Source organism: Arthroderma uncinatum (assembly GCF_011692745.1).
Source record: "Arthroderma uncinatum strain CBS 119779 chromosome Unknown scaffold3, whole genome shotgun sequence".
Classification (NCBI taxonomy): Eukaryota; Fungi; Ascomycota; class Eurotiomycetes; order Onygenales; family Arthrodermataceae; genus Arthroderma; species Arthroderma uncinatum.
In genome coordinates, this window is record NW_022983865.1 from 3,902,247 (window position 1) to 3,927,756 (window position 25,510).

Genomic DNA, 25,510 nt, shown 5'->3' on the forward strand with positions numbered 1-25,510 from the left:
ACATGTTGTATACATGTTTTGGACAAAGAAGGAGACTGGGAGAGGTCCACTCGAAGGGTAGGCAGGTAGGTAAAGAAAGAGAAGGCGAAAGAGAAGCGCACGCGAAGAGTACATATGAAAACGAGTACAATCTCAGGTATGGGTAACGTGATATATAAAACAGGAGGGTACGCGGGGGACATGGAAAGAAACGAAAAAGAAGGAGATGGGGAATAAGGGTAACTAAACAGCGATATCAAGTCAAGGCTAGAAAATACAAGATATAAACGTGCGAAAGGTATAATGAAGAAAAGAAAAAGTAAAAGGGGCAGGGGAATGATCGCATCTATGCGATAATATTCGACGCTCTAGGTCTGATATAATTATGACCGCTGGACTGCTTGCCCATTGAGCCGACGTTCTCATCTTCCTGCTCCGTCTCGTGAGCATGCTCGTCATCATGTTCTACAATTTTCGTGGGAATCTCGCCCGGGCCATATTGCTGACTCGATCGCTCCTGGATTGTGGAACTACTAGCCATCGACATCGATGTGCTTGACCGGTTAGGCACAAGGTCTGGGGTAGGAGGGATGGTAGAGTGGCGACCATCAGGGCTGAGGAGGGCACCATCGTTGTCATCTGCCTCACTTCCGTCGCCACGTTGAGAGCGGTCAAGGTCAATGGCTCCGCGGCCTGCTCCTTCACCGTGCTTAGAGAGCTCGGGGACGTCGTCAAACTCAGCGTCCTGGGCGAGCTGTAGGCCCTCGACGGCTGCAGCGCACTGGTCGCTGATGGTGCGGATGATGTCCGCAATGGCATCGGTCTTGTCGCGCAAGTGCCTGTCGGCGACATCGGACATGCTTAATCTGGGAGAGCGTCTCCTTCTTTCGATGTTTAGAAGGCGATTTTCCATGTCGGAAGTGACGTCTTCGCTGCCAGTCGGGGTGGTGGAGCGGCTGCCTGCGAAGCGAGAGGTAGATTTGAGGCCCGATATAGCTTTATCAGCAGAGTCAAGTGAGCTGACAACATCCTCTTCACTGTTGGCTACGTCCTCGGCAGCGTGCTCGTAACCTTCCTCGATGTACTGGGACAGTTCGGGTGCAGTGCTGATGGAACGGACGATGTGTTCCATGTGGTGAGCCTGGCCGTTGATGAGGCTGCGGAGGTGAATAACGACACGCTGAGCGTCATCCCGTTGACGCAAGAGAGTGGTATTAGTGTGCTGTAGGGCAGCAATCTCTTTGGCGTTTCGTTTCCTCTCGCGCTCCAACTCTTCGGCAATCTCCTGCTGAAGCACGAGAGCCTCAAGTGCGTCATCACGCTGCTTCTCAGTGCCAGATAGACGTAGAGTAAGGCGGATGATATCGTCCTTTTGCTGATCGATAAGACTAGTAAGACGGCGACTCTCGCGCTTGTGAGTCTCGATCTTGACTTTGAGATCCGAGGTTTCCTTGGTGAGCTGTTCGGCAAATTTCTGGAATTTGAGGAACTGCTGTTTCCAGGTCTCGAGCTCCTCCACGAGGAAATTGTTGCGTTTAGTCACCTTGGTCAACTCGGTGTCCATTCTGCCCTTGAGGTTGATGAAGTCTTGCCAGGCCTCTAGAGCATCTCTGGAGTACTGGTTACGTTCACGAACAATCTCGTTGAGGTGTCTCATGGACACCTTGGTCATCAGCGGCTTCTTGACAGATCCTCCAAACACGGCTTTCAAGCCGGTATTTCGGCCCTATAAAAATCAGTTAGCATTCGATTCACCTTGGTATAGGGGACGCACAAGGAACTTTACACTACATACCAGTTTCTCGCAGACATGGTCCATAACGGCCATGACGCCATCCTGGTTCCACCATTCCGGGTCCTGAACACTCTCAATCTCTCCTCTCATAACGATAATCTGACCGGCGGGAATCAGCTTTCCTCCACCGTAGGCAGATCGAAGATGGGCGGGTGGGCCACTTGGAGTTACATCACCAGCCAAAGCCTGGGTAAGACGGGTGATCATCTTGCTCCTCTGGCCCTGGGTGAGGATGTTTGGTGGGCTGGAAGTCAGCACGAAGTTGCGATCCAGGTCAATCACCAATGCATCTGTGGGAGCAGTGAAAAGGTCTCGACATTCGGTGGTTACACCAAGGATATAGGGGCCGGGTTCCTGAACCAGCTCCTTGACATGTCTGGCGTGAACGACGGGGTTATAGAGACCACTCCACTCGTACACACGAACACAGTAACGGATGGTTTCGGCCGCAACGGTCAGAATAGCAGGATAGTGGCTGACGAAGATGATTCTGCGGGTAGGCGAGACGGCAGCTTCGATGACACCAACGATGTTAGGAATAGACAGACAAGAGAATAGGGGCCACATGGCGAAGTTCTGGAACCCGGTGGGCGAAGATGGGAATTGATAGCAGAGCGCATAGTCCTTCATGTCGATGCGCACAAGATCGTTGAGACGTGGAGCCGGGAAACTGAGGATTCTGGAGACCTCCTCTGCATGGAACAGGTTGGTGGCCTTGTTCCAATGGATCCACATGCCACGGAGATAGTCACCCAGGAGGTTGTATAGGGGGTATCTAGAGAGGAAGCTCAGGCAGTAAGGAATCCAGTATGTCTCCTCTGGATTGTCGTAGAAGTTCGTTTCAGTTTTCCTGCGGAGGTCCCTAATGGTTTCCGCACGCTTATCGTCAGCTCGCGACCAGACTCTGAGAGCAATGCCGTAAAGCGTGTGAGACGAGTCCTGCTGAAGGACGAACGAATGATGGACACAGTGTGGCTGGTTCTTGCCAGTGCATATCTCAACATCGTGAGGGAAACAGGCCTGCCATTGTCAGTTTATCTATACATATATGTAAAAACGAGAGAACAACTTACTCGCATAGCAGAATGCAAGGACTTTGCTATCTCGTTATCCTGCTCGAGTCTGGGACTGCTGCCCAGGATCTCTGGGAGCCAGAACTGTCCAACAGCTCCTTTCATATGGCCTATCTTGCCCTGCGACGGCGGCGGTGCCTTCACCCATTGCGACGGCTCACGGCCAACACCGCAGACCATGTACGCATGAGTGAGCGTCTTAGGCGTCCTCTGCGCGGGCTTCACGTTCAGGGTCGAGGGAATCGGCTGTGTGATCCTCGAGTGCAGCGACGACGTCCGGCTGGGAATCATGAGCGACTCTGCCTGGTCGCGGGTCACTGGCCGGTCACGAGTAGTTGGACGCACGAAAGAAGCGCGCTCTCGCAGTGAGGGAGCCATTGCTGCTGTCTTCGCTCGCGGAGAGGTGTTGCGGTGTCCTGAGAGACCAGATGCGAGCGGCGATATAAAGAATTGGCGGCGGATTCCCTGTACGCGGTCAGCATCCCATCCAACGCCCCAAAATTCGAACTGTCCCGCAACGTCACAGTTCGCCTTGCGGGACAAGACAGACAGACAGCACTGTTAAAAATGGTTATGCAATCGGGATCGGACAGGTCATACACACAGTTCCGAGTCAGGCCAATTTTTGTGATACAGGCACGTTTCAGACGGCGATTTTTTTGTCTACGGAGAAACCAAACGGCTTATATGCACGAGAACACTGCGGAGAACTGGGGTTGTTTGATCCTCGCCGGGCTTGGGCAGAGAGAAGGTAAGGGGGTCGTTTGCTATATGCGTGAGAGAAGTATTTGCAGGTTGAAGTAGACCGTCAACGATGAACACAGCGAGCTCCAGGCTGCATTGAATCAGGAAAGAAAACACATCTTTCAGCACCCGCCAGCCATGATGTGTGAGAGCGGAAGATAAGACAACAAACACCACTGGTCACCGATGCAACGAAGGGATAATTATGAAGAAACGAGCAGAAAACGGACGGCGAAACTGGAAATCGAGGAGAAAGGACGCACGAACAAGGGTCAGGGGCATCGACTGAGCGCCGCGGCCAGGGGGAGGGCAGTGGAGAGAGGATTTCGACCTGGACGGCACTATAAGCAGCAGGCTAACCCGAAAGCTCCCTGGGGCTCTCCTCGATGACAGCCAGCTGGAGGTTTAGCCCAACATGAAGGTGCCAGTCCTACCTCCCGCTCAAATTTCCAGCATCACGGATTGGCCCGAGGGTTTCACCACGGACTTTTAGACCAGAACTCTCGGCCATCTTGCTGCCAGGGAGAGGAAGACGACGGCGAATAGGCAACCGGTGAGCAGTCCACTGGGCCACTGGCGAACTCGAGGGCTGCCCCACGGACGCCGCACTACTGCAATTGCACCAATGCTCGCCAATCGGGGCGGAGGGCTAGTCAGGAACATGGGCTCAACGCTGCCGGGGCTCCTCTCCAGTTGTGGTCAAGGGCAAGCTTGGGAGGGAACAGGGGTAGCAGGGAGCAATGAGCAAGGAGTAGAGAAGCAGGGAGCAGGGGAGCAGGGGGCTACTGCAGGACAACGGAAATCCATCACAGCAACAATGCGCCCCAGGGGAGGACGGCGACGGACCAGGTCGATACGCGACCGTTATCAGTTCGAGCCACGGCCTACCGGTCGGACAGCACAGGAAATTATAACGTATCAACCGTCCGACTTTTGTTACTGCTCACATTGCTCAGATTAACCCCGATGATCCCTGGTCCACTCAGCAATCTGCCACATCGTGGAACGCGGAGCTTCCGCAGGCTGGTAAAAGCCAGAAGCCAGATGGCCACATAGCCAGACGCCAGAAGCGAGCCAAAAAGCCACCCAGGGCTGTTTTTCTGGGGACATACCGGTTATAGTTACGGCTGGCTTCTCCATGGGTGATAGTTGCCCCCGTCATATAGCACCCGGCACGTGTGGAGTGGGATGATTGAGGCGAAAAGGACGAAAGGGAGAATTCCAATATCCCTACTGCGGACCCCTTTCATTAATATACAAACGACGCTCAAGAAAGGCCGCTGTTTGACTGAGATGAAAATCGTCAGCTCTTGCTGGCTCCGCTTCCAAGTTACATCTGAAACGAGTCGATCGAGCAAGCATCGTTAACGCCCAGCTGCCCAGGCCCAGGGCCTCCCCGGACGACACAGCTCACTTTTTGCTCCGTATTGTCTATTTTAATAACATCTATTTTAGATTCCAGCGAGGCCAGACTCGCTCTTCTATCATGCATTCTCGCATCTTTTCGTTGCCCCTGAAGAGAAAACGTCAGGATTAGATAAGCCCTTATCGATAAGGGAACAACTGTTCTTCCGGTTCCGCCGATAATTATGATAATTATGAGCTCATCGATTTTTTTTCTCTCGAGCAACTTGGAGAAACGGATGAAAAGCGAATGAGATGCGGGAGAAGCGAATGTCGGGATATTTGATGGTGTCAAGGCTAGCACTACCAAGAGACTGATATCACGATGGCCAAGGAGGCGTCTCTAACTGAGCTATGCGCAATCTGGTACGTTGAAACCCACCATTCTCAACACAGCTGGCACGATTAGCGGTCAAACAGCTGGCGAAAATTAATAAAAGGAAGGATTATATGAAGCTAATAGTGAACTGATTAGCCATGAGAATACACGGAAATACAAGTGTCCTCGATGCGCGAGCCGCACCTGCTCCCTCGCCTGCTCCAAACGCCACAAGTTATGGTCGCAATGTTCTGGCGTCCGGGACCCTGCTGAATACCTTAAACGAAACGAGTTAGCAACCCCTGCTGCATTCGACAAGGACTTCAATTTCATCACAGGGATAGAGCGGTCTCTTGAGCGCGCTGAAGTCGATGCCGAAAAGCGGGGGATCGACTTGGACACCGGCGTCGATGTCCACGGGGGCAAGGCAAAGAGGCGGAACGACTTTGCCAGAGGCGAGGTGCCGCTGCAGCGTGGCTTAGAGAAGAGTGGCGTGTGTATCGTCAAGGCTCCGAAGGGGATGACACGGAACAAGCAGAATTCTTCCCATTGGCATAAGAAGTAAGTTTATCAAGCTGTTTTACGGAGTGAAATTATGCTTACTTATTTGCCTCATTAGACAAAAATGCCTTAATTGGGCGGTTGAGTGGATATTCCCCGGCTGCCAGAAGACGATCTCCAAGTGTCTTGTCACCGCTAGTGTTGGAACAGCGCTTGCACGGCTCCCGCTGACGAAGGAGCTAGGCTATAGTGGCCGTGGAGATGAGAAGGTAGCGGAACGGCCTACGAAAAAGAGGAAGCTGTCCACGGGGAAAGCTACAAAGGCAGAACCTACAGTTGCAGAGGAAGAAGACACAAATAAAGCTGGCCTGGTTGAGTGTGTCAATGATGGCGAAGCAGATATTGATACACTGCCAGATGATGTATCTTCGACTTGGACACTGAGCCCAGAGCCACTGCCACAATCGACAAGTGTCGAAAGCGAACCACTCCCTGTATCGCTCCCGGAACCCCTACTAACCCCTACGCCTCTAGCTACACCTAAAGATAACCCTTCACCCAGCGATGCTGCTCGTTCGAAACTACACATCTACCTTCACCGGCCACAAACGTGCGCCAAAGTTCCAGTCCTTATACCGATAACAGACCAATCAATGGCGTTAGGTGACGTCCTTCGTGGGAAAACAGTTCTTGAGTTCCCCACCTTCTACGCCCTTGAGCACGCCCCGAATGAACTACCAGGAGATATATACTTGCTGGAAGATCAGTATATAACTCAATACGGGGACGGCAAGGAAGCCGAGGGTTCCGGGGAAGAGGGAGAAGTGGATGAAGAGGAAGAAAGCGAAGAAGCGAAGAAGCTGGCCGAGGTCAATGCATTAAAGGTTATGGAAGTGCTGAGAAAGGATTTGGAAACCAACGTTGCGTCATATTTTGAATGAGGTTGGCCCCACGATCTGGGTTTTATGTTTTGATATAAATATAAAGGGCGCATCTGACCGGAGTCGGCCATACTATATTCAACGCTTTGCTTCCAGTGAGCAATATAATCCATATCCCGAATCTGTCATTTTATTTGACCCACCCATTCTTAGAAAAGGCGCTTATATACCGCTGAAAGATAGTCGTAAAAGAAATATACTCCTGTCCCTAGGCTAACTTCCCAGGCACAAACGGATGTCCCGCACTCAAACCTCCACAGACGGCCCACGCCTGCCCGTTGACATAGCTACTCTCGTCACTACCCAAGAACAGCGCCACACGGGCTATCTCATCGGACACGGCCCCTCTCATCAACGGATTCAACTGTCCAATCTTCTTCTCTGTCCCCCTGCTTCGCGCCTGGTCATACATCGCTTTCGTCATGCCCGTCTCTACCACCCCAGGACATATGGCGTTGACGCGAATGCCGGAACCACTCAGCTGGAAGGAACATGTTTGTGCGAGCGAGATGACAGCCGCTTTACTAGCGGAGTAGTCTGTTGAGCCAGCGTTGGACCGCAAACCGGCAACGGAGGCTGTCAGTATGATACTTCCGGCCGGATATGGTTTGGAAGCGGAGGTCTTCTTCATGGCCACGGAAGCGTATTTAGTAGCTAGAAAGGGGCTTTGGGTGGCAAATAGATCCCGTAAGTAACTACACTAATGGATAGAGGGAGGGAAGACATACCCCTTAGCATTCGTATCCATGGTCTTCATAAATTCATCTCCCGTAACCTCAGTAAATAACTTTGGGGCTCCCACGATCCCCGCGTTGGCAAACATGATATCCAGGCGGCCATACTTCTCCATAACGTCGTCAACAACCTTCTTCACCTGCTCCTCGTCTCCAGCGTCGAACTGTCTTATATGAACGTCGACGCCCGGATATAAGGATTCTATCTCCCGTTTGTGTACGTCGAGATGTGTGTTTGCAAAGTCGCAGATATAGATTGCCTTGGCGCCATTGCGGGCATACTGGTGGGCAGTTGCTCGTCCGATGCCGATCGGTGAATTCGTTCCTTGAAGCAGAGAACGTTAGCAGGCAATCAACTTGAATATTGGCGGAGATAGCGTACCAGTTATAATGACGACTTTACCCTTGACTCTCCTATAAAGATAATTCATCAGCCTCTAGCCATCTGAGAATCAATGTGTAACCTACGGCTCAAGCGAGTCCTGAGCAACCTCCCGAATTCTAGGGATGTTCTCAAACTCGCCAGCATCCGGGATTCCTTCCACGAGCTGCTGACTGATAGCTTGCAGTCGCTTTTTGGCAACGGCCGACATGGCGTACGAGGAGCAAACTGAGACACGGGTTTATTTATGGTAGAAACAGAGTGTATAATATTCCACACACTATGAACAATCGCTCTGGGCTATGCCATCCTTATAGCAAACGACAACAGCCCATAGGCGGCTATTTGTACAGTTGTTCGGCTGTGTTGGCTCCAAAGTTCCGAGGTCCAGAGTTGGCAAACATGGCAAACATGGATTATGTAATGCAGTATTCTACCTTTTTGTCCATGGACTTTGAGATTCTACGACTGAAGAGTGAATATACTCGTGCTGTTAGCATTCTAGCTGATTCTTAGATATCTTATTACGATGATACGGTTAGTTGACAGGTGGATGGAATGGTTATAGATAACGAAAAAAATGACGTCATGCACCTATCTATCAGGGTATAAATGCTGGATGCACGAACGCAACCAAAGGACAACCTATGTATAAGACCTGAAAGAGCAAATAAGAAATAAATCCAAGTAACAACGCGTTTATCATCTCTGCCTCTAAACGTTGGGTATATAGAATGCCAAAAACAATGCTCCATATCTACACCTAGGAGATAACACAGGAAACAGCGTGAAAGAGGACGACACGCAACTATGACCCAAGTAGCGATGTAGTATGTCTATGAAGGCTGCTGTCGACCACGCAGATACTATGTGGCATATACCTAGCATAGAGTGGGAGACACCTCACGGGAGTAGCCATTAACCTTGTATGAACCACGGTACCATCCACTTAGGGACGCCATGGTTAAGGACGACCTACTCTGGACATACATCATATATCGAACTTACGGCCCACGACAAGCAACGAGGTATAGAAGTAATAAGTAAATAAGACTAAAATACCTATCACGATAATGATAGTTATTTACAAACAGATATTCCATTCGCCAATCCGAAAACACCAAAAAGACAACGGTAGATGGGGAAGATATAAGAAGGATATGGTGGGGGTATAGTAAGTATGGGGACGCTAATGTCTAGATTATCAGGTTGAAGGATCAGGGTAAGTGAGTATGTACTTGCGGGTTATAGGAGGGTTGATATAATGTTGATAAATTTAGCGGGTTTGCGAGACCGAGGCGGGAGAGGGAGGTTGTCGTTGAGCATCGAGTGAGATGGGTAGGTGGTGAGTTAAACGTTTGGATGTCCAGGGTATGAACGAAACTCCTAAACCATCCGAGCCATGCCATCCATGAATGCAATGTAATTCCCATCCCAGTCCCAATCCCAGGTCCAGAGGCTTGTGTGTACAAGCGATAGAATTCAAAGTAGCCGCCCCGTAGAAAGCCAAAGCCGAAGCTGGTCCGATCCGATCCGTACCGTACCGGGTAAAATGTAAGTGACAACGCCGTGAAATGCATTGAGTGTCGACGGTCAAGTCATAATGTCGTTAAAGAAGATGGAGGGTTGTTTGTATGTTGTGTAGAGGAGGTTGATGAGGTGAAGTTGATAAAAGTGAGGCGATGCACCACGTGATGAGTAACGTGACCACCCCCTCTTCCGTCGTGTAAGAAGAGACAAATCAGGCAACGATGCAGCAACAATGCAGCAAGGAAACGCCAGGATAACCACCAACGCCATAATGGTATTGATAGCTATTCCTTTGATTCGGGCGGAGAAGAGGAAGGCGGACCGTCTTCATCTTCATCTTGTTCGATTTCCGATCTGGTAGCCGAGAGAGGAGACATGATTTCGGTAGGGACGGTGTTCATCTCACTCTGTAAATCATCACTCTTAGCCTCAGCGACACCGTGAAACGCAGCACCGTTGGCTTCACGTCTGACGGATCTAAAGCTTCGTTTGGAGGATGTTTCGGTTGGAGATATGCGGCCTCGCTCCATGTGGCTGGGCTGCAGCTTGATACGGCCGCGCTCGAGAGCCTGGAGGAGGAAGAGAGCGTTGGGCTCATCCTTGACGAAATCAGAGATCTTGGACATGGTCTCCTCGGAAATCTGAGACGGGTCGATGTTCCAGGCGAGCTTGTCGAGGCCTTCGGAGACAACCGACTTGGCATCTCCAGCACCGGTCTGAGCAGCCATGTAGTTCGTGACGATCTTGTGAGGGACGGTAGCACCGGTTTGTCCAGCGGTAGGAGATACGGCATCTTGCGAACGACGGGCCATCTTCCTGTGCTTGGAAGAGGAGTGCATGGATCCAACTTCATCCTGGTGGCGTTTTGGAGCGACGTTGGCGGGCATGAGGTGAGAATGACGACCTTCACCCATCTCGTTGCGGATCTTGTAATATACGAGACCCAACGTGGCGGCGAGAGCCTGGTGGCAGGCTTCGGGATAGAGACGTGCGGCCTCAGATCGAGTGATGTCCGATGGAAGCTCACTGGAATCACTGTCATCGCTCATGTACCCGTCCGTGGGGAAGGCAGATTCATGAGGAAGAGCCATACGGCTCCAGTACTGGTAACCCTCCAGCTGGTAAAATTCGGCGAGTTCAACTAGACGATGAGCTGCAAGGGGGTAGAAAGAGAAAAGGTTAATTTACTTGCAGGTTTGGAGAGAGACGTATCGGAAAAAACAAATTCCAATATGCATGGGAGAACATGCACTCACCCCTATTCATTTTCTTCAAGCACCAAAACTTCCACACCGTTCTGGGGAAGTAGTCGGGAAATCTGATGGAGCCATCGTCGTGGATGACTGGGACGGGAGTAATGGGAGCATGGGCGGTGATTGCAAGCGAGTTGAATCGAATTCGATCCATATGCTTGAACTGCTGGCGAGTATCTCTCTGCATCGTCATGAGATCGATCTTGAGCTGGCTGACGGAGGCCTGGACACCGCTGACGTCGATTCTTGCCGAGCATACATCGGAATGCATACGTTGGACGTCGAGCTGGAGCTGATCTAGATGAGTGCGGATCTGGGTGATATCCGAATGAAGAAAACCATCCTTTGACGAGATGTGGTTGACGCTCGTACGGAGCTGGAAGATCTCAGCCCCTAAACAGGAGAGATCGGTCTTCAGGGTCTTGAGCTGAGAGACATCCGACCTAGTCTTGCCGACGACGGCCTCGATGGACGCCGTGATGGCACGCTGGTGGTCGAACTCCCGTCGAAGAAACTCATCTTCCTTGTTCCTACGGTCGACATAGGACTCCTTGGTCAAGGCAGATGATCGGAGATCAAAGACTTTTGCATCGAGTTGGTTTAACCGTTCGTGGATATGGAGGAGTTGCGGATCGGAGGCGGATGGAGGAGTGATTTCGCGCTTCAGGGACAACCGGGGGCTACCCCCCGTCATGCTCGTTGCTCTCAGGAGCACTGGGCTTCGTTCGGTGGTGATGGTGGTCATGGTCAATAGCGGATGGCGGTGTTCATGGACGATATGTCGAAGACTTCGACATAGGCTGGAAACCGTCCGCTCCTAGACCATACAAGACAACAGATCCATCGTGACAATCGGGTTATATTATTGTGTGGGTGAAGTCTAAACCGGTATGTCCATCAAGTCGATGATATCGTCTGTTCAAACGATAGTGTTGATGTTGATGTCGATGTCGATGGTGTCTGTATGTGTCTTCAGGAGTATGGGAGAAGGGAGTAGGGGCGGCGGCAGTCAGCCTTCCTATGAAACTCCACGCAAAGCATGAAAGAAAACTGGATGGGCAGGGGTGGCCTGTGCCAGCGTAGCGCGCGCTAGTCCCGAAGCGGCAGTCACTTCCAACGCCAAGTTACGTGGCGCCAACTTGGATACGAGGTCGCTCGCCTGCATCACCCGGCGCCGCCGTGGCACATCAAACCCCCTCACCATGACGGAGCATCCTTCCATCCTCCATCCTCCGCCATCTTAAGACATAGTCGTAGATGTAGAGATGGATATACTCTGTAGAGACGGGAGAGAGAGCATCGCTGCTATCTGCTCTGTTTGACCATGTTGAACAAGTCGTGGAAAGACAAAGATAGTGTATAGACAGAATAAGCAAACGATGATCAAACGCAGCCTGACATCAGGGGTGGGCCGTGAGATCCAGGGGGACCCACCAGGCCCTACGCGATTGGCGCGTAGGGCTGAGGGCTCCTTGCGATTGGTCAAAACCAGCCCTACGGTTCCGAGTGGGTCAAATGGCGGTATCACCTTTAATCGGCGCTAGTGTATGCACTAGTGGCGTGACGGTATTTTACCATGGCCAACTCCAGCAAGAAGGGTGGGTGGACGGCACATGACCTGAGACCAGATCGACACATGACCAGCACATGACCAGCACATGACCGGCACATGACGTGACACATGACTGCGTGACTTCTTCGTGCTTCGGCGCGTCGAGTCATCCTTCTACACGTCAGTTACAGTCCATACAGCGACGAGATGATAGGCGAGAACAGGGCGACAGGACGACAGGATGAATCATGAGAAATAAATAGATGGATTACGTTACACCTCTACCCTCGAACTGTGACTAGAGTACGACAACGCGTGAAGCGAGAGCATCACTATTCATCATCATCACGTCCAGACCAGCGATAGGAGCTGTGGATAGCCAGATCCATGGCGTTGGAACTAGCACATCGTCGCCAGGCTTAAAACGCCGCCATCTCAGGGCAGGTCCAGGCCCGGAGTTGATAATATGAGTCATGTGGTTGAAACTCATCGAGTCCAGTCCATCTCGATTCCAGATTAATCTCCGTCACGGAGCTGCCAGGGACATGGGAAGCTCTGGATCGAGGTCCTACCCGATGCATGGGTGTCCATCCGGTCGGGCCGAGAAGGTCGCCACTGGGTAAGGCTGAGCATCGACGATGAGGCTCAGCGAGACGATCTCGATCTCTTAATATATCGTTGACTCCGCTGTCGTCACGGTCTTCCTCTATGGTATGGTCTGGTTTGGGTATCAAGCCTACTTGGCAGGGTATCTAGAGCAATAAGACGGCGGGGTGAGGGTGATAGGACGACAGCCATCGGCCATGGTACGGGTGAGGCGGTCTCGTTGGGCTGGCTGTGGCATCACACGCAACTCGGACAGCCTCATCCAAAGACAGGCCAGTAGCAACTTCAACAGTCAAGACAGGACAGAACTCCATGTTATAAATAAACAAGCCTCTCTATCGTTGCCGTAGAGTGATACACCGTATAAGTCATAGAATATAGCCATGGCCATACATGTATATGTATCTGGTCTTCAGCGTTCTCCCTGGTTCTCCTGCCATGTTTAGAAAGTTAAAATCTCTCTAGTAAACACATGGACCTATCATGATCAGACAGAGAAGAAGAGGGAAGGCTGCAGAACATGCAGTGTGTCGTCACAAGGCGCATGATGGTCACCTCGAGGGAGGCTGTTCAATATATGCCCCCTGAGAGCATTGAGTAACATCGACATATCAACCTGCAGTCAAGGATGTTTTCCAAGGCAGAAAGGGCAAAGGGCGGACCATCGGGTTAACTATATTCCGGCCGGAAGAGACAGACACGTGACCTTTTTCCTCTTTGAGCCATCGGAGGCCGAAAAGGGAAATAGAGACTACGTAGACATATATCATATATATAGGGGATGTATATATGATAGTATCAATACCAATATCATATCAGTCGAGGAGTTGATGGTGACGTTCTTTACTGGTGACGTTGCCGTTATATCCTGACAAGATATGTTAATGCTAAATAATTTACAACAAATAATATAATACCCTTCCAAGTCGTTATACCAAAAATCAAGACTACGACCACACATAAACATGGAGAATGTTTATACTCTATACGTTGATAAGATACGAGACAAGATATATCGACCTTCTATGATTATGACGATGGTTTCAGTCTACGAATGATGACGTCTGGTCGGTTCCTTCCCAACCTTGGTAAGGGGAACCAAAAACACACAGCAATGAAATCTCCCTGAACCTGGAGAGATTTTCTTCTGCTTCACATATACCACACGTCTCTGACCATGAAAAGCCTCCGTCTACTCTCCCTAAGCGGAGTATTCTGCGCTCTCCTCCCGTTGACCCTGGCGACCGTATTACCCCCTGACCCAACGTCGACGGACGAGAGAAACCGCCACCATACCAGAGGTCTCAACGATAAATCCCCACCTGATCCCTGCGACTGTTATGTCGTCTCCGGCGATGACCCAGGATACTTCAAACATCACCGTTTCTACGACTTCCGGGACCAAGGTCTACGCCTGGCTGCAGACAAAAAGCGTGAAGGGAGAGATATCTCCAGTCATCGACTAGCCGGAACAGCCGGACATGTAGATATACCAGGCTACATACCCGGTGATTCCACGCCAGAACTTGAATCGAGAGGCCGCAACAACGAAGCTGGAGGAGACGACGACCCCAACGCTGACAGCAATGAATTCCACCCTAGTTTAGCTGGTAGTCGCTTCATAGAGGAATGGGATGTTCAGAACTGGAACAGGAAGGGGACGCCGCTCTTCCCCGTCCCGATCAGAAACTCGCTTGATAACGTCTTTATGGTGCGTAATAGCACCGACGAGCGTGACGAGTCAACGCACATGGTCCTTCGAAGTGTGCGGATGGAAAACTACACCTCCACGGCCGAAGTGCAGACACACGACACGGATATCGTACATGCCTCTCTGCGTGTCCGGCTACGTCTGTACGCCAACACAGGTTGGATATATTTCCCCAATACCAAAAATGGAAACATAAGTACGGAGAGCGATGAGTCCCATGATATTTTACCTGCCAGCTACCGCACGCACCATCCGCCTACGGGAGCATGTGCGGGTATGTTCACGTATCAAGGCAAAAATCACGAATCAGACATTGAAATCCTCACCAACGACCCGCCGACTCGAGTACGCTACGCTAACCAACCAGACTGGGATCCCAAGACCGACCTCGCCATACCTTGTGCGAGCGACGAAGTGGACATATCCGTTCCCTGGACGCACTGGGGGGACCACCGACTTGACTGGTTCTCAGATATAAGCCGTTGGTATTTCAACGACGAGTACCGTCTTTCGAAGACGTACGGCGTGCCGAAGAATCCGAGCATGTTGATTCTTAACCTGTGGAGCGATGGTGGTGAATGGACGGGGAATATGACCGTTGGATCGGCGGTGTATATGGGCGTAGAGTGGGTGGAGATGGCATACAATAAGACCAGCGACATCAACGGCATGAAGAAGAAGCCTCGATTTAACCCCAATCTAAAGCGCGGTGCTGACAACGACGACGAGGACGATTATGAAGACTACGGCGACGATAACGATGCTGAGGAAGAGGAGGATATCAACGAAGTCACTGCCAACCAGCCATCCAGGCGTGCGGCTCGTCCCAAGAAGAAACAAAACGGCAACCCGAAGGGTAAAGGTAAACCAAAGGGCAAGGGCAAAGGTAAGGGCAAAGGCAAGCCCAAGAACAAGAAGCCAAAGCCAAAACCGAACGGAAAAGAGGAAGAGGAAGAGAAAAAATGTCGGGTAGTGTGTCGAATTGATGGAGTCAAAACCGAACGGAAAAGAGGAAGAGGAAGAGAAAAAATGTCGGGTAGTGTGTCGAATTGATGGAGTCAAAACCAAAGGTGTCCCTGAAATCGTTTGAGCGGTTTCCGTTTCCCATGTTTTCTTCTAGCATGTTGATACGTTTTGTTGCTTTCGTTCTTTGCATGCGGGTTTGGAATTTTTTTTTGATACTGCGTTCTTAGTCGAACGACAGCTTCCTTGGGTTCCTACTTATAGCCAGTGCATCGTGAACGAGTGAAGCAGAAGTCCCCCCTTTGTGAGTATTGCGTTATTCGACTTGAATGTTGGTCTTTGTTTAGCACTACCATAGAGTGAATGAATTAAATCGAACTAGAAATATTTCCCTTCCGTTTCCCGTTTAACGTGGAATATCCCTACCAACCTCAACGCGATATGGAAGTTCCCTCTGTCTTCGCCAATCGAATCTTGCAATATAGATAGAGAAACCCAACTTGTCCATCAGACTCCCGACCTATAAATACACCCTATCCCCTGACCAAATAACAAAAAGAAATAAACCAGTGACTTCATTATTAGGAACTGATATCAGTTCATCAAGTTCAATCATCAGGAGAGCTAAAACGAGCAACGCTCCGCTCATCCGTATCAAATCTATTATTCATACAACCGCAGCGCAACCATAAAAAAAAGCATAGCAAAAAAGAAACCAAAATCAAAACACAATCCAACCAACTCCAGGCTAAACGCGCGCAAAAAAAAAAGATTAATGGCCGTAGCCATAACGCCGCCCATGATTAAACAAAACCCGCATATCCATGCGGAAACAATCCTAATCCTTTTCCAAACTCCAACTCCAATATGTATGTAAAAATTTTTGGATCGCAGAACTCCAGTCCAAACTCCACAAATGCATTCTGGTTAGTTCTGTTCTCCTGGCATCGGCAACTGGCATCGACGTTGACTATGGAGGATTTAATGGCTCTAAGAGCGTACCTCAAAGTCGCCTATGCAGGTCTTAATGGCTCAAAAGAGCGTGCCTTGCAAGGCCTACACAGGATTTAATGGCTCTAGGAGCGTACCTGGTAGTCGTCTCTGCCGTACCTTTGCCATAAGAGTCTTTTCACCCTCGGGCCCTCGCGGATGCTCGCCAGCTAGAATTGGGATACTGAAGGATGAGGGACGAGAAACATGCTTGGCAGCGTACTGAACTAAAATGGCTAGGAAAGAAGACAATTACACACCCTCGACAGTGGGCCAGAGACCCGACTGCCAGGAATGCGAAAGCCAACCTCTTCGCCATAATCGGACAGTCACACCCTGAGCCCCCGAAGAAGTTGGGCATGGACGCGCGGAGGAAATGAATCCTAAGCAAAATTCTCGTCACCTCAACGCCACCACACTCGGGAGCAGGTTCGACTTCTTTCCCTCCAGGAAGAGCTGTGATCAGGTACCAGGCAATTTACAACCTAGATCTGACAGGGAACTCGACTTTCGGGTCGAAATCTCCTTCGAAACCTCCATTGAGGATTTCGGCAACGATCCTCTTACGGATCGTGGGAATGTCTCTCGCCCCATATGAAAGGGGCAAGCCTAACACCGCCATCTTAGCAGTGGTTAGGAGGAACACCCCACAGTCGCTGCCGTTGTCCTGTTGTGGAGAGTCTGTCCGGAGAACCCGCCATTCCTCTTCTTTGAAGAGGTCGCGCAACTCGCCTTGGAGCCATTCCTTCACTCGGCTCACATGAGCTCGTGAGGCGCCTCCAAGGGAATCGAAGTACTCGATGGTTCGAGCCTTCGGTTTGACGACCATGAGGGTCCAATGCGCTTGGTTGTGGATAGGGATGAGAACCATCTCTACCCCCAACAAGGCTGAACCCCCAATCTTGGCCCGGGAAGCCCAACGCCGTACGGACTCATAGCCTCTGTCCCTGAGGCTAGAGTAGAAGAACGAGTTGAAGGCGTGGTATTTGGGCTCCCGATGCCGCCCTGAACTGCCCGAAGCCCTTCGAGCGTAGTCAAGGATTATTGCGAGGTATGCATTTATCACCTCGTCATTGAGCCACGCTAACGGGGTGTAGCATGTCGCAAAATCCTTACGGGTCAGGGGATCACCAGAGATTGTGGTCCCAACCTGACGGTAGTCAGGAAGGGCCATCTCGGCAGCGAGACGCGAGTCCCATTTGCTGCTGAGGGGCTTAATGAACGGTCCCTCTGGTGATTTGTCGTCAATAGTTGCGCGGGCCGGCTGTTGACTGTCGTCCTCCCCGTCTCGCAGTGTTGGTCTAACTGGAGCGCTGGGGTCGTAGACGCGGATGTCAACAACCGGTTGTCCGAGTGGAGTGCTGGCTAGATGCCAGTGTACTCTCCTAGCGCTTGGTTCGCCTGGTCTCTGTGCATAGCCATCATACGATTCACCTCTAGGAGGTTCATCAATGGGAGTCGTACCCACGGCAGATGATGGCCTTTTGATACACGATCCAGGCGAAATTTGGGGTTCCGAAGCACTAGGAGGTGGCGGAGGTTCGGAGGTCTCCCTGAGCACTGGTGTCACTGGCGCGACGGGTGACACTGTTTCTTGTGGCTCAGGCGCGAGAACTTGGGCTGGCCGGGATGATGTTACAAAATCCAAGTTCATCTGTTGGACTCTCCAAATCCTCTCCTTGTCCGACATGTCTCGAAGGACACCTGGACGCAGTATCCTCAATTCCGAGGACTCCCTCGCCGACCGCACTTTGCGTTGTTTGGTAACGCGGCCTGGTGCAATGACTTGACCAGGCGTTGGCGGCTTGATTTTATTGATCGAGCTTTTGGAGAGCTTCGATCGTTGGCGGAGAGGTTGTCCTCGCTGGGCTAACTGGACAGGAGCAGGAGCAGCGAACGGCATTGGCTTCACTTCAGGCGTGCGAAGCTCTTGAGCGACTGGGACCGTCGCTTTCTTTCTTTGTATCCGCTTCTCTTGGATGCGGAATGCACGTCGCTGCTCCATGCTCATGCCCAAGAGCTTCTTGTCGCGTTTCGTATCGACTTCGCGTCGGGGGTGGGCGACAGCACGGGGGGAAGCGCGAGAAGTCTGAGGCGTCCAGACACCTACAGCCCTTCTCTTCACTGTTTGAACGACTTTGGCCCGCGTCTGTACGACCCATTTGCCCCAGAAGTCCAATACGAAATTTGGCAAGTCGCAAAGGGACCGAAGGCCCCCTGTCGTCTAATAAAAAGGTCAGTATAAACGAGATATATATGCACTTTGAGGTGTAACTTACCTCTGACAAGGAGGACTCGGGCTCCAGGGATGTCATCGGGACATCAGCCGGACGTGGCACCACTGTCCTTCTTCCCGGGCCGGCGTGAGATACGCCCCCCGCCATCAGAAACCCTCTGGCTCGAGAAGTTGGTGATGGAGGAGCGTCCTGCGCCTCCTGGAGCGCGGAGGGCTGGACGGGCAGGCTTGCTGGCACCGCTGCTGGTGAACTTGGCGGGGACAGTGGCCAGCTACCTGGGATATGCGGAAGAAGGAACTTGCCATCGAAAGCCCCGTGGCTTGGACTTTCGACTTGCAGTGGTACGTCGGAACGGCTCTGGAGGAGATATTAGCAAATATTGATTTAATGATAGAAGACGTCCACTTACGGTCTCCGTGACACCCCCAACGACCCCTCCCTCAGCTTGTTCGCGAAGCTCGAACCAGTTTGGACGCTAGGTGAAGAATGTTAGTATCTGAGAAGACACAATGATGAGACTTGGAGTTGGGACTTACGTTCTCTGTTCTGGGACTAACAGGGCTCCTGAGGCCGACAGATCCCATTATGAACGTGGCTTCTTGAACAGCTTGGGTATCCTGAAAATAAATATATGTTAGTCAAAGTGCAGAATATATAAAAAAGAGAAGACTCACAGCTTGAGGCCAAATGACCGGCCGAGTTTGCGTAGCTGAGGGAGGGGTGAACACATCTTCCATCGAAATGTCATTCGGTGAATCGATGACCTGGACGGATACGCGTGTAAGCACTCGCACTGGGCGAGATATAAAGAGAATGAGAGTAAAGAACATACATTTGGGGCAGATGTGTGTGCTTCTGGTCTCGAGAAGCGGTCTTCATACTGCTCTGGCTCGTCGACCTCTTCGATAACGCGTTTTCGTGGCGTTACCGGAGGAGATACCATGTTCAGGGTCAAGGAAAGGTCTACAGCATCGCCGTCTGTTTCCTTTTGCGTTCCTCCATTGCTGGCATCGACGCTGGCAAGGATTCTGTTCCATTGTCTCCTGGGAGAGCTCCTTTCCAGGATACGTCTGGTCAGGGTTGGTCGGTGTGAGCTTGCGGTGCTAGGATATGTCAATCCCATGATGCGTCGACCTGTGATAGCAAGAAGTCGCTCGCGCTGAGCAGTTAGAATCTGTTGTGGAAGAAGGGTTTGGAGGGGTAAGGTAGGCTCCCATTCCATCTGGTCGGAGGAATCCATTGTAATAAGGTGATGTGAGGGTAGTATGTGCTCTTGAGAAGGGGAGAAGAGAGGATGTGATGGAGGACGCGATATAGGACACAATAGGAGTGACACGCGTGGTAGAAGTCTTGATAGACGTGGAGGCTTGCTAGAGCTTTAAAGCTGAGATAGTCAAGGAGGAGAGACGAGGTAAGGTCTGGCGTCTTGATAGACGTGGAGGTTTGAGTCTTGATAGACGGTTTTTCTGGACGTGATGAGGTTGACAGAGCTTTAAAGCTACTGAGATGTTGGAGGAGATAAACGAGGCCTGAGGTCTTGATAGACGTGATATGAGGTTGATAGAAGGCCTGACAGAGCTTTAAAGCTGTTGAGATGGTCAAGGAGGGGTGTAATAAGAGAAGTAACAGTCTTGAGAGACGTGATATGAGTCTTGACAGAGTGATATGAGTCTTGACGACGTGATATGAGACTTGACAGACGTGATATGGAACTTGATAGACGTGATAAAAGGCTTGAAGGCTTGATAACAGGTTTGGACGTGAGACTTGACAGAGCTGTAAAGCTGTAGAGAGTGAAGATGCAGAGGATGAGAGAGGGGAATGATGTTGTGAGGAGGGTCAAAGTGAGGTGAGAAAAACGCGTCTTTGTGTTGTTATGACTGTGTTGTTGTGTTTGTGTTGTAGTCAGGGGCAAAGTGAGGTCTGGAAGAAGATATGGCCAGACATGTTGTTATGGCGACCTGGCACCAGAGACGAGATAAAGGAAAAGACCAGCACTATACACTTACGATGAAGCTCTGCGCAGTCTGATATAGATACGCAGCTGGAAGAAGACTCAGGAGGCGAACAACTCCGCCGGCCACTCGCCTGCAGAGAGATACTAAGGATGCGCCCTCTCGGTCCTCTCCAGGCGAACAGTCTACTGAGGCTCTGAAGGCCGGGTATGGTGGGTATAGGTATACTAAGAAAGAATGCAGCGGCGCTGTGGTATATCCTTTGGCAGTAGTTTCGGTGCCGGCCAGGAAGTAGAGGAGAAGAAAAAACACGAGCAAGACAGAGGACGCGCATTAAGAGGATTACTACTACCAGGAAGAAGAAGAGAGCTGGGGTGAAGGGAAAAGGAGCGCGGAGAAGGAAAAAGGAGAAGAGAAGCTGCTGGGCCGCGTCTAGCATGGGAAGTGAAGCAGTGACAGTTCCCTAATGGGGTAATAAACGCGTGTTTGGAGGCGGAGAGGAAAGAAAGAGGAACCTTGGAAACCCTTTTTTGGCATGGTCACGTGGCGCTTGTTGGTTAGACGCGTTAGTCAGCGCGCTTAATCCACTACATACATACTACTATATGAACTAGGTAACTGATGTCTACTATTAATGATGCTATAACGGTCTTATTAACTATACATTTAGAAGATGCATTAGAAGATGCATTTAAAGTATTAGTCGAGCCCTAGGAAGTGGAACAGCATGGGGCTGCCCTCTACGGCTAGCAAGCCAATCCCTACAGACAGTTAGTATCAGCCACAATCACCGGCAGCGGGAATACGAACCAGAATAAACAATCAGCTTCGTGACGACCTCTACATCATAGCGCACGCGAGGCGGCGTGATTTTAGAAAACATATCCTTCTCCTCCTCTGCTTCAAGCGCGTCATTCGTCATATTTCCATTAGGGAAGGGTTCGGTCTTTGCGCCTCCTTCTTCATAACTCTGTGCACTCGTTCCCATCATGTGTTCATAATCATCAAGGCTTCTAGAAGGCGATCGCGGTTGTGATGCATTCGATATGCCCCGTTTAGGCCGTGTGGTAGGTGTCTGGTTCTGGCTCTGGTTACCCTTCTCTGGCAGCGGCGAAGGTGGTTGGTTCTCCGATGCAGCGCTCGTTCGTCGGCGTTGCTGGCGGTAGGCGATTGCCTCGTATGCATCGGCTTCGGACTGGGGGCCGATCGAGATGGCTCGTCGTCGTGGGTGGCGGATGGAGGTGAGCATGGACGGTATATCGGAGACGTTGGGCATGACGTCGTCGTATTTGAGCTGGTTCGGGATGCGGTTGTACTCTCTATGAGCCCTGTTAGTAAAACGCGGCATACATATACAAGGTTGTATACATACGTTGCACGCTTGAAGAACCGTCTAGGTAAACTCAGCCCGAGCCGCTCTATAATCCTGAACAGAGGCGGGAGAAACCTCAGAAGCGCAGGCTTCATAACCTCCCTCCATACCACAATACTCAACACCCCAATAACAATCCGTAAAATGGCTATAATCCAGCCCATGCGCCGCAGGTCAAACGGCACAGTTCCCGGCGTCGGCACCGAAAGCGAGTATATAGACCTCGCAAAATGCCAATTTCCCAACTCGACGCCCGCGAAGACGCCTGCGAAGGCTACACTATCGTCGAAACAGGGACACGAGTCAGCAGGCTCGGGATGCACGCGGACCAGCACGATTATAACGAGGAAGATGATAAACACTTCCTGTATCCCGCCGGAGAATAAATAGTCATCGAACGTCGGGCCGTAGAAGCATTGTACAAAGCCTAGCAGTGCGCCGAGAATGCTGCCGACAACTACGTCGAGAAAGCCGTGCATGCCGCAGTATAACCGCCCTATGACGATGGAGGTCACGTATATGTACAGTCCGGTCTGGAGTAAGGTCGAGGTAAGCGGCGAGAGGTCCGTCTGCGACTGTAGAGAGTGCAGCGCATACACGACGATGGACACCGCGTTGGTCGAATGTGTAGAAGGGAACCCGTATTCCAGCGCTGCCGACCCTGACATCGTAATTCGTTGTAGCGGAGGGGAGAGCGGCCGTGGCAGACATAGTAAATCTTTCATAAACCCACTAAAGAAAACGCCGGCCGCAAGTAGATGAACGACCCTATAATCTTGACTGTCAGCTCTAATCCACGCACCCATTGACATAGTAGATAGGCATCTCACTCACGCCCGACCAACGCCTGTATACCCGCTCCAGAACAAAATCGGTAGCATGACCATGTAAAACGTGTGCGTGCCCAGGTTAGCCGTGATCGCAAACCAGGAATCGAGCGAAGGAGTGCGCATCCTCTCCTGTAGCCAGGCGAGATAGGGAGTCTCCCATCGAACGAGCGGCAGGGTGTTTTGCCGTAATGTGTATCTCCATGCCGGGAGTTTCTTCTGATCTAGCAGCCATTAGTCCCGTCTGTAATTAGCAGGATAACGAACGTACAATGGTTGAGGCTCTTCAGTCCAGCATCTGTCTTCCCTTTTCCCTTGTCCATTGTCCTTGTTCACTCAGATCTCTTCCGAAGAGAAGATAAGGCACGACGGAGGAATCAACGGAATGAGCGTATAGACCAGATCAGCGGAACGCCATCGAGTATCCCATGGCCAAGTCCGTCACTGTATCTTCGTTCCTCGCCCGCATGCGATGTCACTGTCGCTGTCGCTGTCGATGTGATGCGATGTCGATGTTGACGGTCGCTTCGTGTGCGCGCTTGGCAGGGGCGCCATCTCGATCGAGCCGAGGCTGCGTCTATCCAGATCTCCCAGATCTATACAACATTAACATCCACGACAGATAACTGATATTGATGCTTGACGGATAACTGGCGACGAGTGGATATATACTCCGTACTCAGCTGTGTCTACCATGTCCGACCCGTTGCCTGGCTACGTCGTACACCTTTCCTGCTCAGCTATCCCCGAGTCTGACCTGTATACAGAATGGCCATGAGATCCCATCGCCGCCATCGCTCTACGGATAAGGTTGATCACCTCGACCCCTGGCCGTCCAGGAACGCAGACAGGCCAACCAGAGGCAGATACCGGGAGGTATGCGAGGGGATGGAGGGGATGCTGGAGCCCGGCGGCACAGAGAGCGCGCGTTGCCATGGCAGCAATCGACATAAACAACAGGCAGGATGAGACACGCAGAGGAAACGCAGCTGAAGCCCAACGCCACGCCGACCTGCAACGAAGCCAGGCTAGAAAAAAGGGACCGTCTTTCTTTTTTGTGTCAAGGACGCTCTTCTCCTGTTTCTTCTTCTCGTGTAACTTCTTCTCACGAGTTCTTCTGCTGTTTATTTCGGGCTCATCAGATACACACGGCTGTTACTGTACAGACCTTCTTCACTGTCGACTCGTCTCCCTCTTGACCGCTATCTCGCTGATCCGGCTCTATCTCAGCTTCCATCACCAGCTGAAATGTCTGTCCACACCTTCGAGGAACGATATGGTCATGGCCATATACGGCGTCATTCGTCCGTGCTCAGCGAGAAGACTCCCCCTCTATCGCCACGACGCAAGCCTCTCAGAAGCCAAAGCACTCGAGTGAGCAACGGGACCATCAACACAGATATGAGCGTTTCGTCGGGGCAGGCCTCGCAGGTCTCGCAGACGACGAACGTGACAGTGCCGCCCTCATACTCGAAGAAGTTCGTCGTCGTTGGGGACGGCGGCTGCGGCAAGACCTGTCTATTAATTAGCTATTCCCAGGGATACTTCCCAGAGGTGAGTTGATATCACCACACTTGCAGCAGACATGGAAGCAATACTGACATCCGTGGTAGAAATACGTGCCTACCGTGTTTGAAAACTACATCACTCACACCGTACATAACCCGTCAGGGAAGGGAGTCGAGTTGGCTCTATGGGATACAGCAGGACAGGAAGAATACGACAGACTGCGCCCGCTATCCTACCCAGAGACCGACCTCCTTTTCGTCTGCTTCGCTATCGACTGTCCGGTCTCGCTGGAGAATGTCATGGACAAGGTATGCACCTGTTCTCCCGTTGTTTATATGCACATACTAACATCCAACAGTGGTACCCCGAAGTCCTCCATTTCTGCCCTACCACCCCTCTCATCCTCGTGGGCCTAAAATCCGACCTCCGCTCCAACCGTACCTGCATCGACTTCCTCAAAGCCCAGGGCCTGACCCCCGTCAGTCCACAACAGGGCCAGGCAGTGGCCGAGCGAATGGGCGCCACCTACGTCGAATGCAGCAGCAAGCAGATGCTCGGTGTCGACGAGGTATTCGAACTCGCCGTGAACACCGTCATAGGCATCGAAGAGAACGCCTGGAACTCAAAGGACTCGTCCAGGTCCAAAGGCGGCAAGAAGGTGAAGAAGAGAAGTTGTAAGCTCCTTTAGTTTATTCACTTAGGATGCTGGCATCTTCATCCCCCGCCCGACCATACCCCCTGTCTACGCCTTGCCCCTCTCTCTCTTCAGCAGATTCTGATGTTATTTTATTGTGAAATGACCCCGTTGACCCATCCATCCAATGGCTACTTCTCTATGATTATTATGTATGACATGACGGCAGAACGAGATATATGTACTCTGACGTCGTGTTTTTTTCTGTGTCACTCTTTATCTTTCTATCTTTTCTCAGTGTTATTTTCAGCCTGTCTGTACCTTATCATGGTGGCAAAGCGGCTCAGCCTTATTCATGTTGTCATCTCTCTGTTCCCTATTCCTTTACCTGACTCTACATTCTCGATTTTTTATGTTTCATTTTTTTTTGTCTTGGGATTCAATTTGACCCGCTGGGGGATATGCATTGCTGGTAAAAGGTGTTTCAACTGGCGGTATC

The 25,510-nt window shown here is 51.2% G+C and overlaps 8 protein-coding genes across 8 annotated transcripts; 3 read left to right on the plus strand and 5 right to left on the minus strand.

Moving 5' to 3' along the window:
- Positions 1–325: 325 nt before the first annotated feature.
- Positions 326–4,102, minus strand: GIQ15_04939 (DENN domain-containing protein; the record flags this gene model as incomplete). The annotated part of the gene is made up of 5 exons (XM_033552356.1): positions 326–1,705; positions 1,775–2,794; positions 2,848–3,405; positions 3,523–3,682; positions 4,026–4,102. The coding sequence occupies 5 exons, from the start codon at positions 4,100–4,102 to the stop codon at positions 326–328; spliced, it is 3,195 nt and encodes a 1,064-aa protein (XP_033406086.1).
- Positions 4,103–5,320: 1,218 nt separating this feature from the next.
- GIQ15_04940 (uncharacterized protein) lies at positions 5,321–6,756 on the plus strand (the record flags this gene model as incomplete). Its single annotated transcript, XM_033552357.1, has 3 exons — positions 5,321–5,361; positions 5,471–5,875; positions 5,934–6,756. The coding sequence occupies 3 exons, from the start codon at positions 5,321–5,323 to the stop codon at positions 6,754–6,756; spliced, it is 1,269 nt and encodes a 422-aa protein (XP_033406087.1).
- A 208-nt stretch (positions 6,757–6,964) lies between these two features.
- On the minus strand, positions 6,965–8,083 carry GIQ15_04941 (3-oxoacyl-acyl-carrier-protein reductase; the record flags this gene model as incomplete). The annotated part of the gene is made up of 4 exons (XM_033552358.1): positions 6,965–7,421; positions 7,485–7,815; positions 7,873–7,904; positions 7,959–8,083. 4 exons carry the CDS (start codon positions 8,081–8,083, stop codon positions 6,965–6,967), a joined length of 945 nt encoding a protein of 314 aa, XP_033406088.1.
- Positions 8,084–9,686: 1,603 nt separating this feature from the next.
- On the minus strand, positions 9,687–11,400 carry GIQ15_04942 (uncharacterized protein; the record flags this gene model as incomplete). The annotated part of the gene is made up of 2 exons (XM_033552359.1): positions 9,687–10,543; positions 10,659–11,400. 2 exons carry the CDS (start codon positions 11,398–11,400, stop codon positions 9,687–9,689), a joined length of 1,599 nt encoding a protein of 532 aa, XP_033406089.1.
- Positions 11,401–13,990: 2,590 nt separating this feature from the next.
- On the plus strand, positions 13,991–15,577 carry GIQ15_04943 (uncharacterized protein; the record flags this gene model as incomplete). Its single annotated transcript, XM_033552360.1, has 1 exon — positions 13,991–15,577. The coding sequence occupies one exon, from the start codon at positions 13,991–13,993 to the stop codon at positions 15,575–15,577; it is 1,587 nt and encodes a 528-aa protein (XP_033406090.1).
- A 1,378-nt stretch (positions 15,578–16,955) lies between these two features.
- GIQ15_04944 (uncharacterized protein) lies at positions 16,956–19,954 on the minus strand (the record flags this gene model as incomplete). The annotated part of the gene is made up of 6 exons (XM_033552361.1): positions 16,956–18,701; positions 18,757–19,071; positions 19,124–19,189; positions 19,251–19,331; positions 19,389–19,478; positions 19,547–19,954. The coding sequence occupies 6 exons, from the start codon at positions 19,952–19,954 to the stop codon at positions 16,956–16,958; spliced, it is 2,706 nt and encodes a 901-aa protein (XP_033406091.1).
- A 1,414-nt stretch (positions 19,955–21,368) lies between these two features.
- GIQ15_04945 (sphingosine-1-phosphate phosphohydrolase) lies at positions 21,369–23,191 on the minus strand (the record flags this gene model as incomplete). The annotated part of the gene is made up of 5 exons (XM_033552362.1): positions 21,369–21,430; positions 21,480–21,988; positions 22,042–22,809; positions 22,876–23,092; positions 23,140–23,191. 5 exons carry the CDS (start codon positions 23,189–23,191, stop codon positions 21,369–21,371), a joined length of 1,608 nt encoding a protein of 535 aa, XP_033406092.1.
- Positions 23,192–24,116: 925 nt separating this feature from the next.
- On the plus strand, positions 24,117–25,065 carry GIQ15_04946 (GTP-binding protein RHO1; the record flags this gene model as incomplete). The annotated part of the gene is made up of 3 exons (XM_033552363.1): positions 24,117–24,422; positions 24,482–24,685; positions 24,736–25,065. 3 exons carry the CDS (start codon positions 24,117–24,119, stop codon positions 25,063–25,065), a joined length of 840 nt encoding a protein of 279 aa, XP_033406093.1.
- Positions 25,066–25,510: the final 445 nt, after the last annotated feature.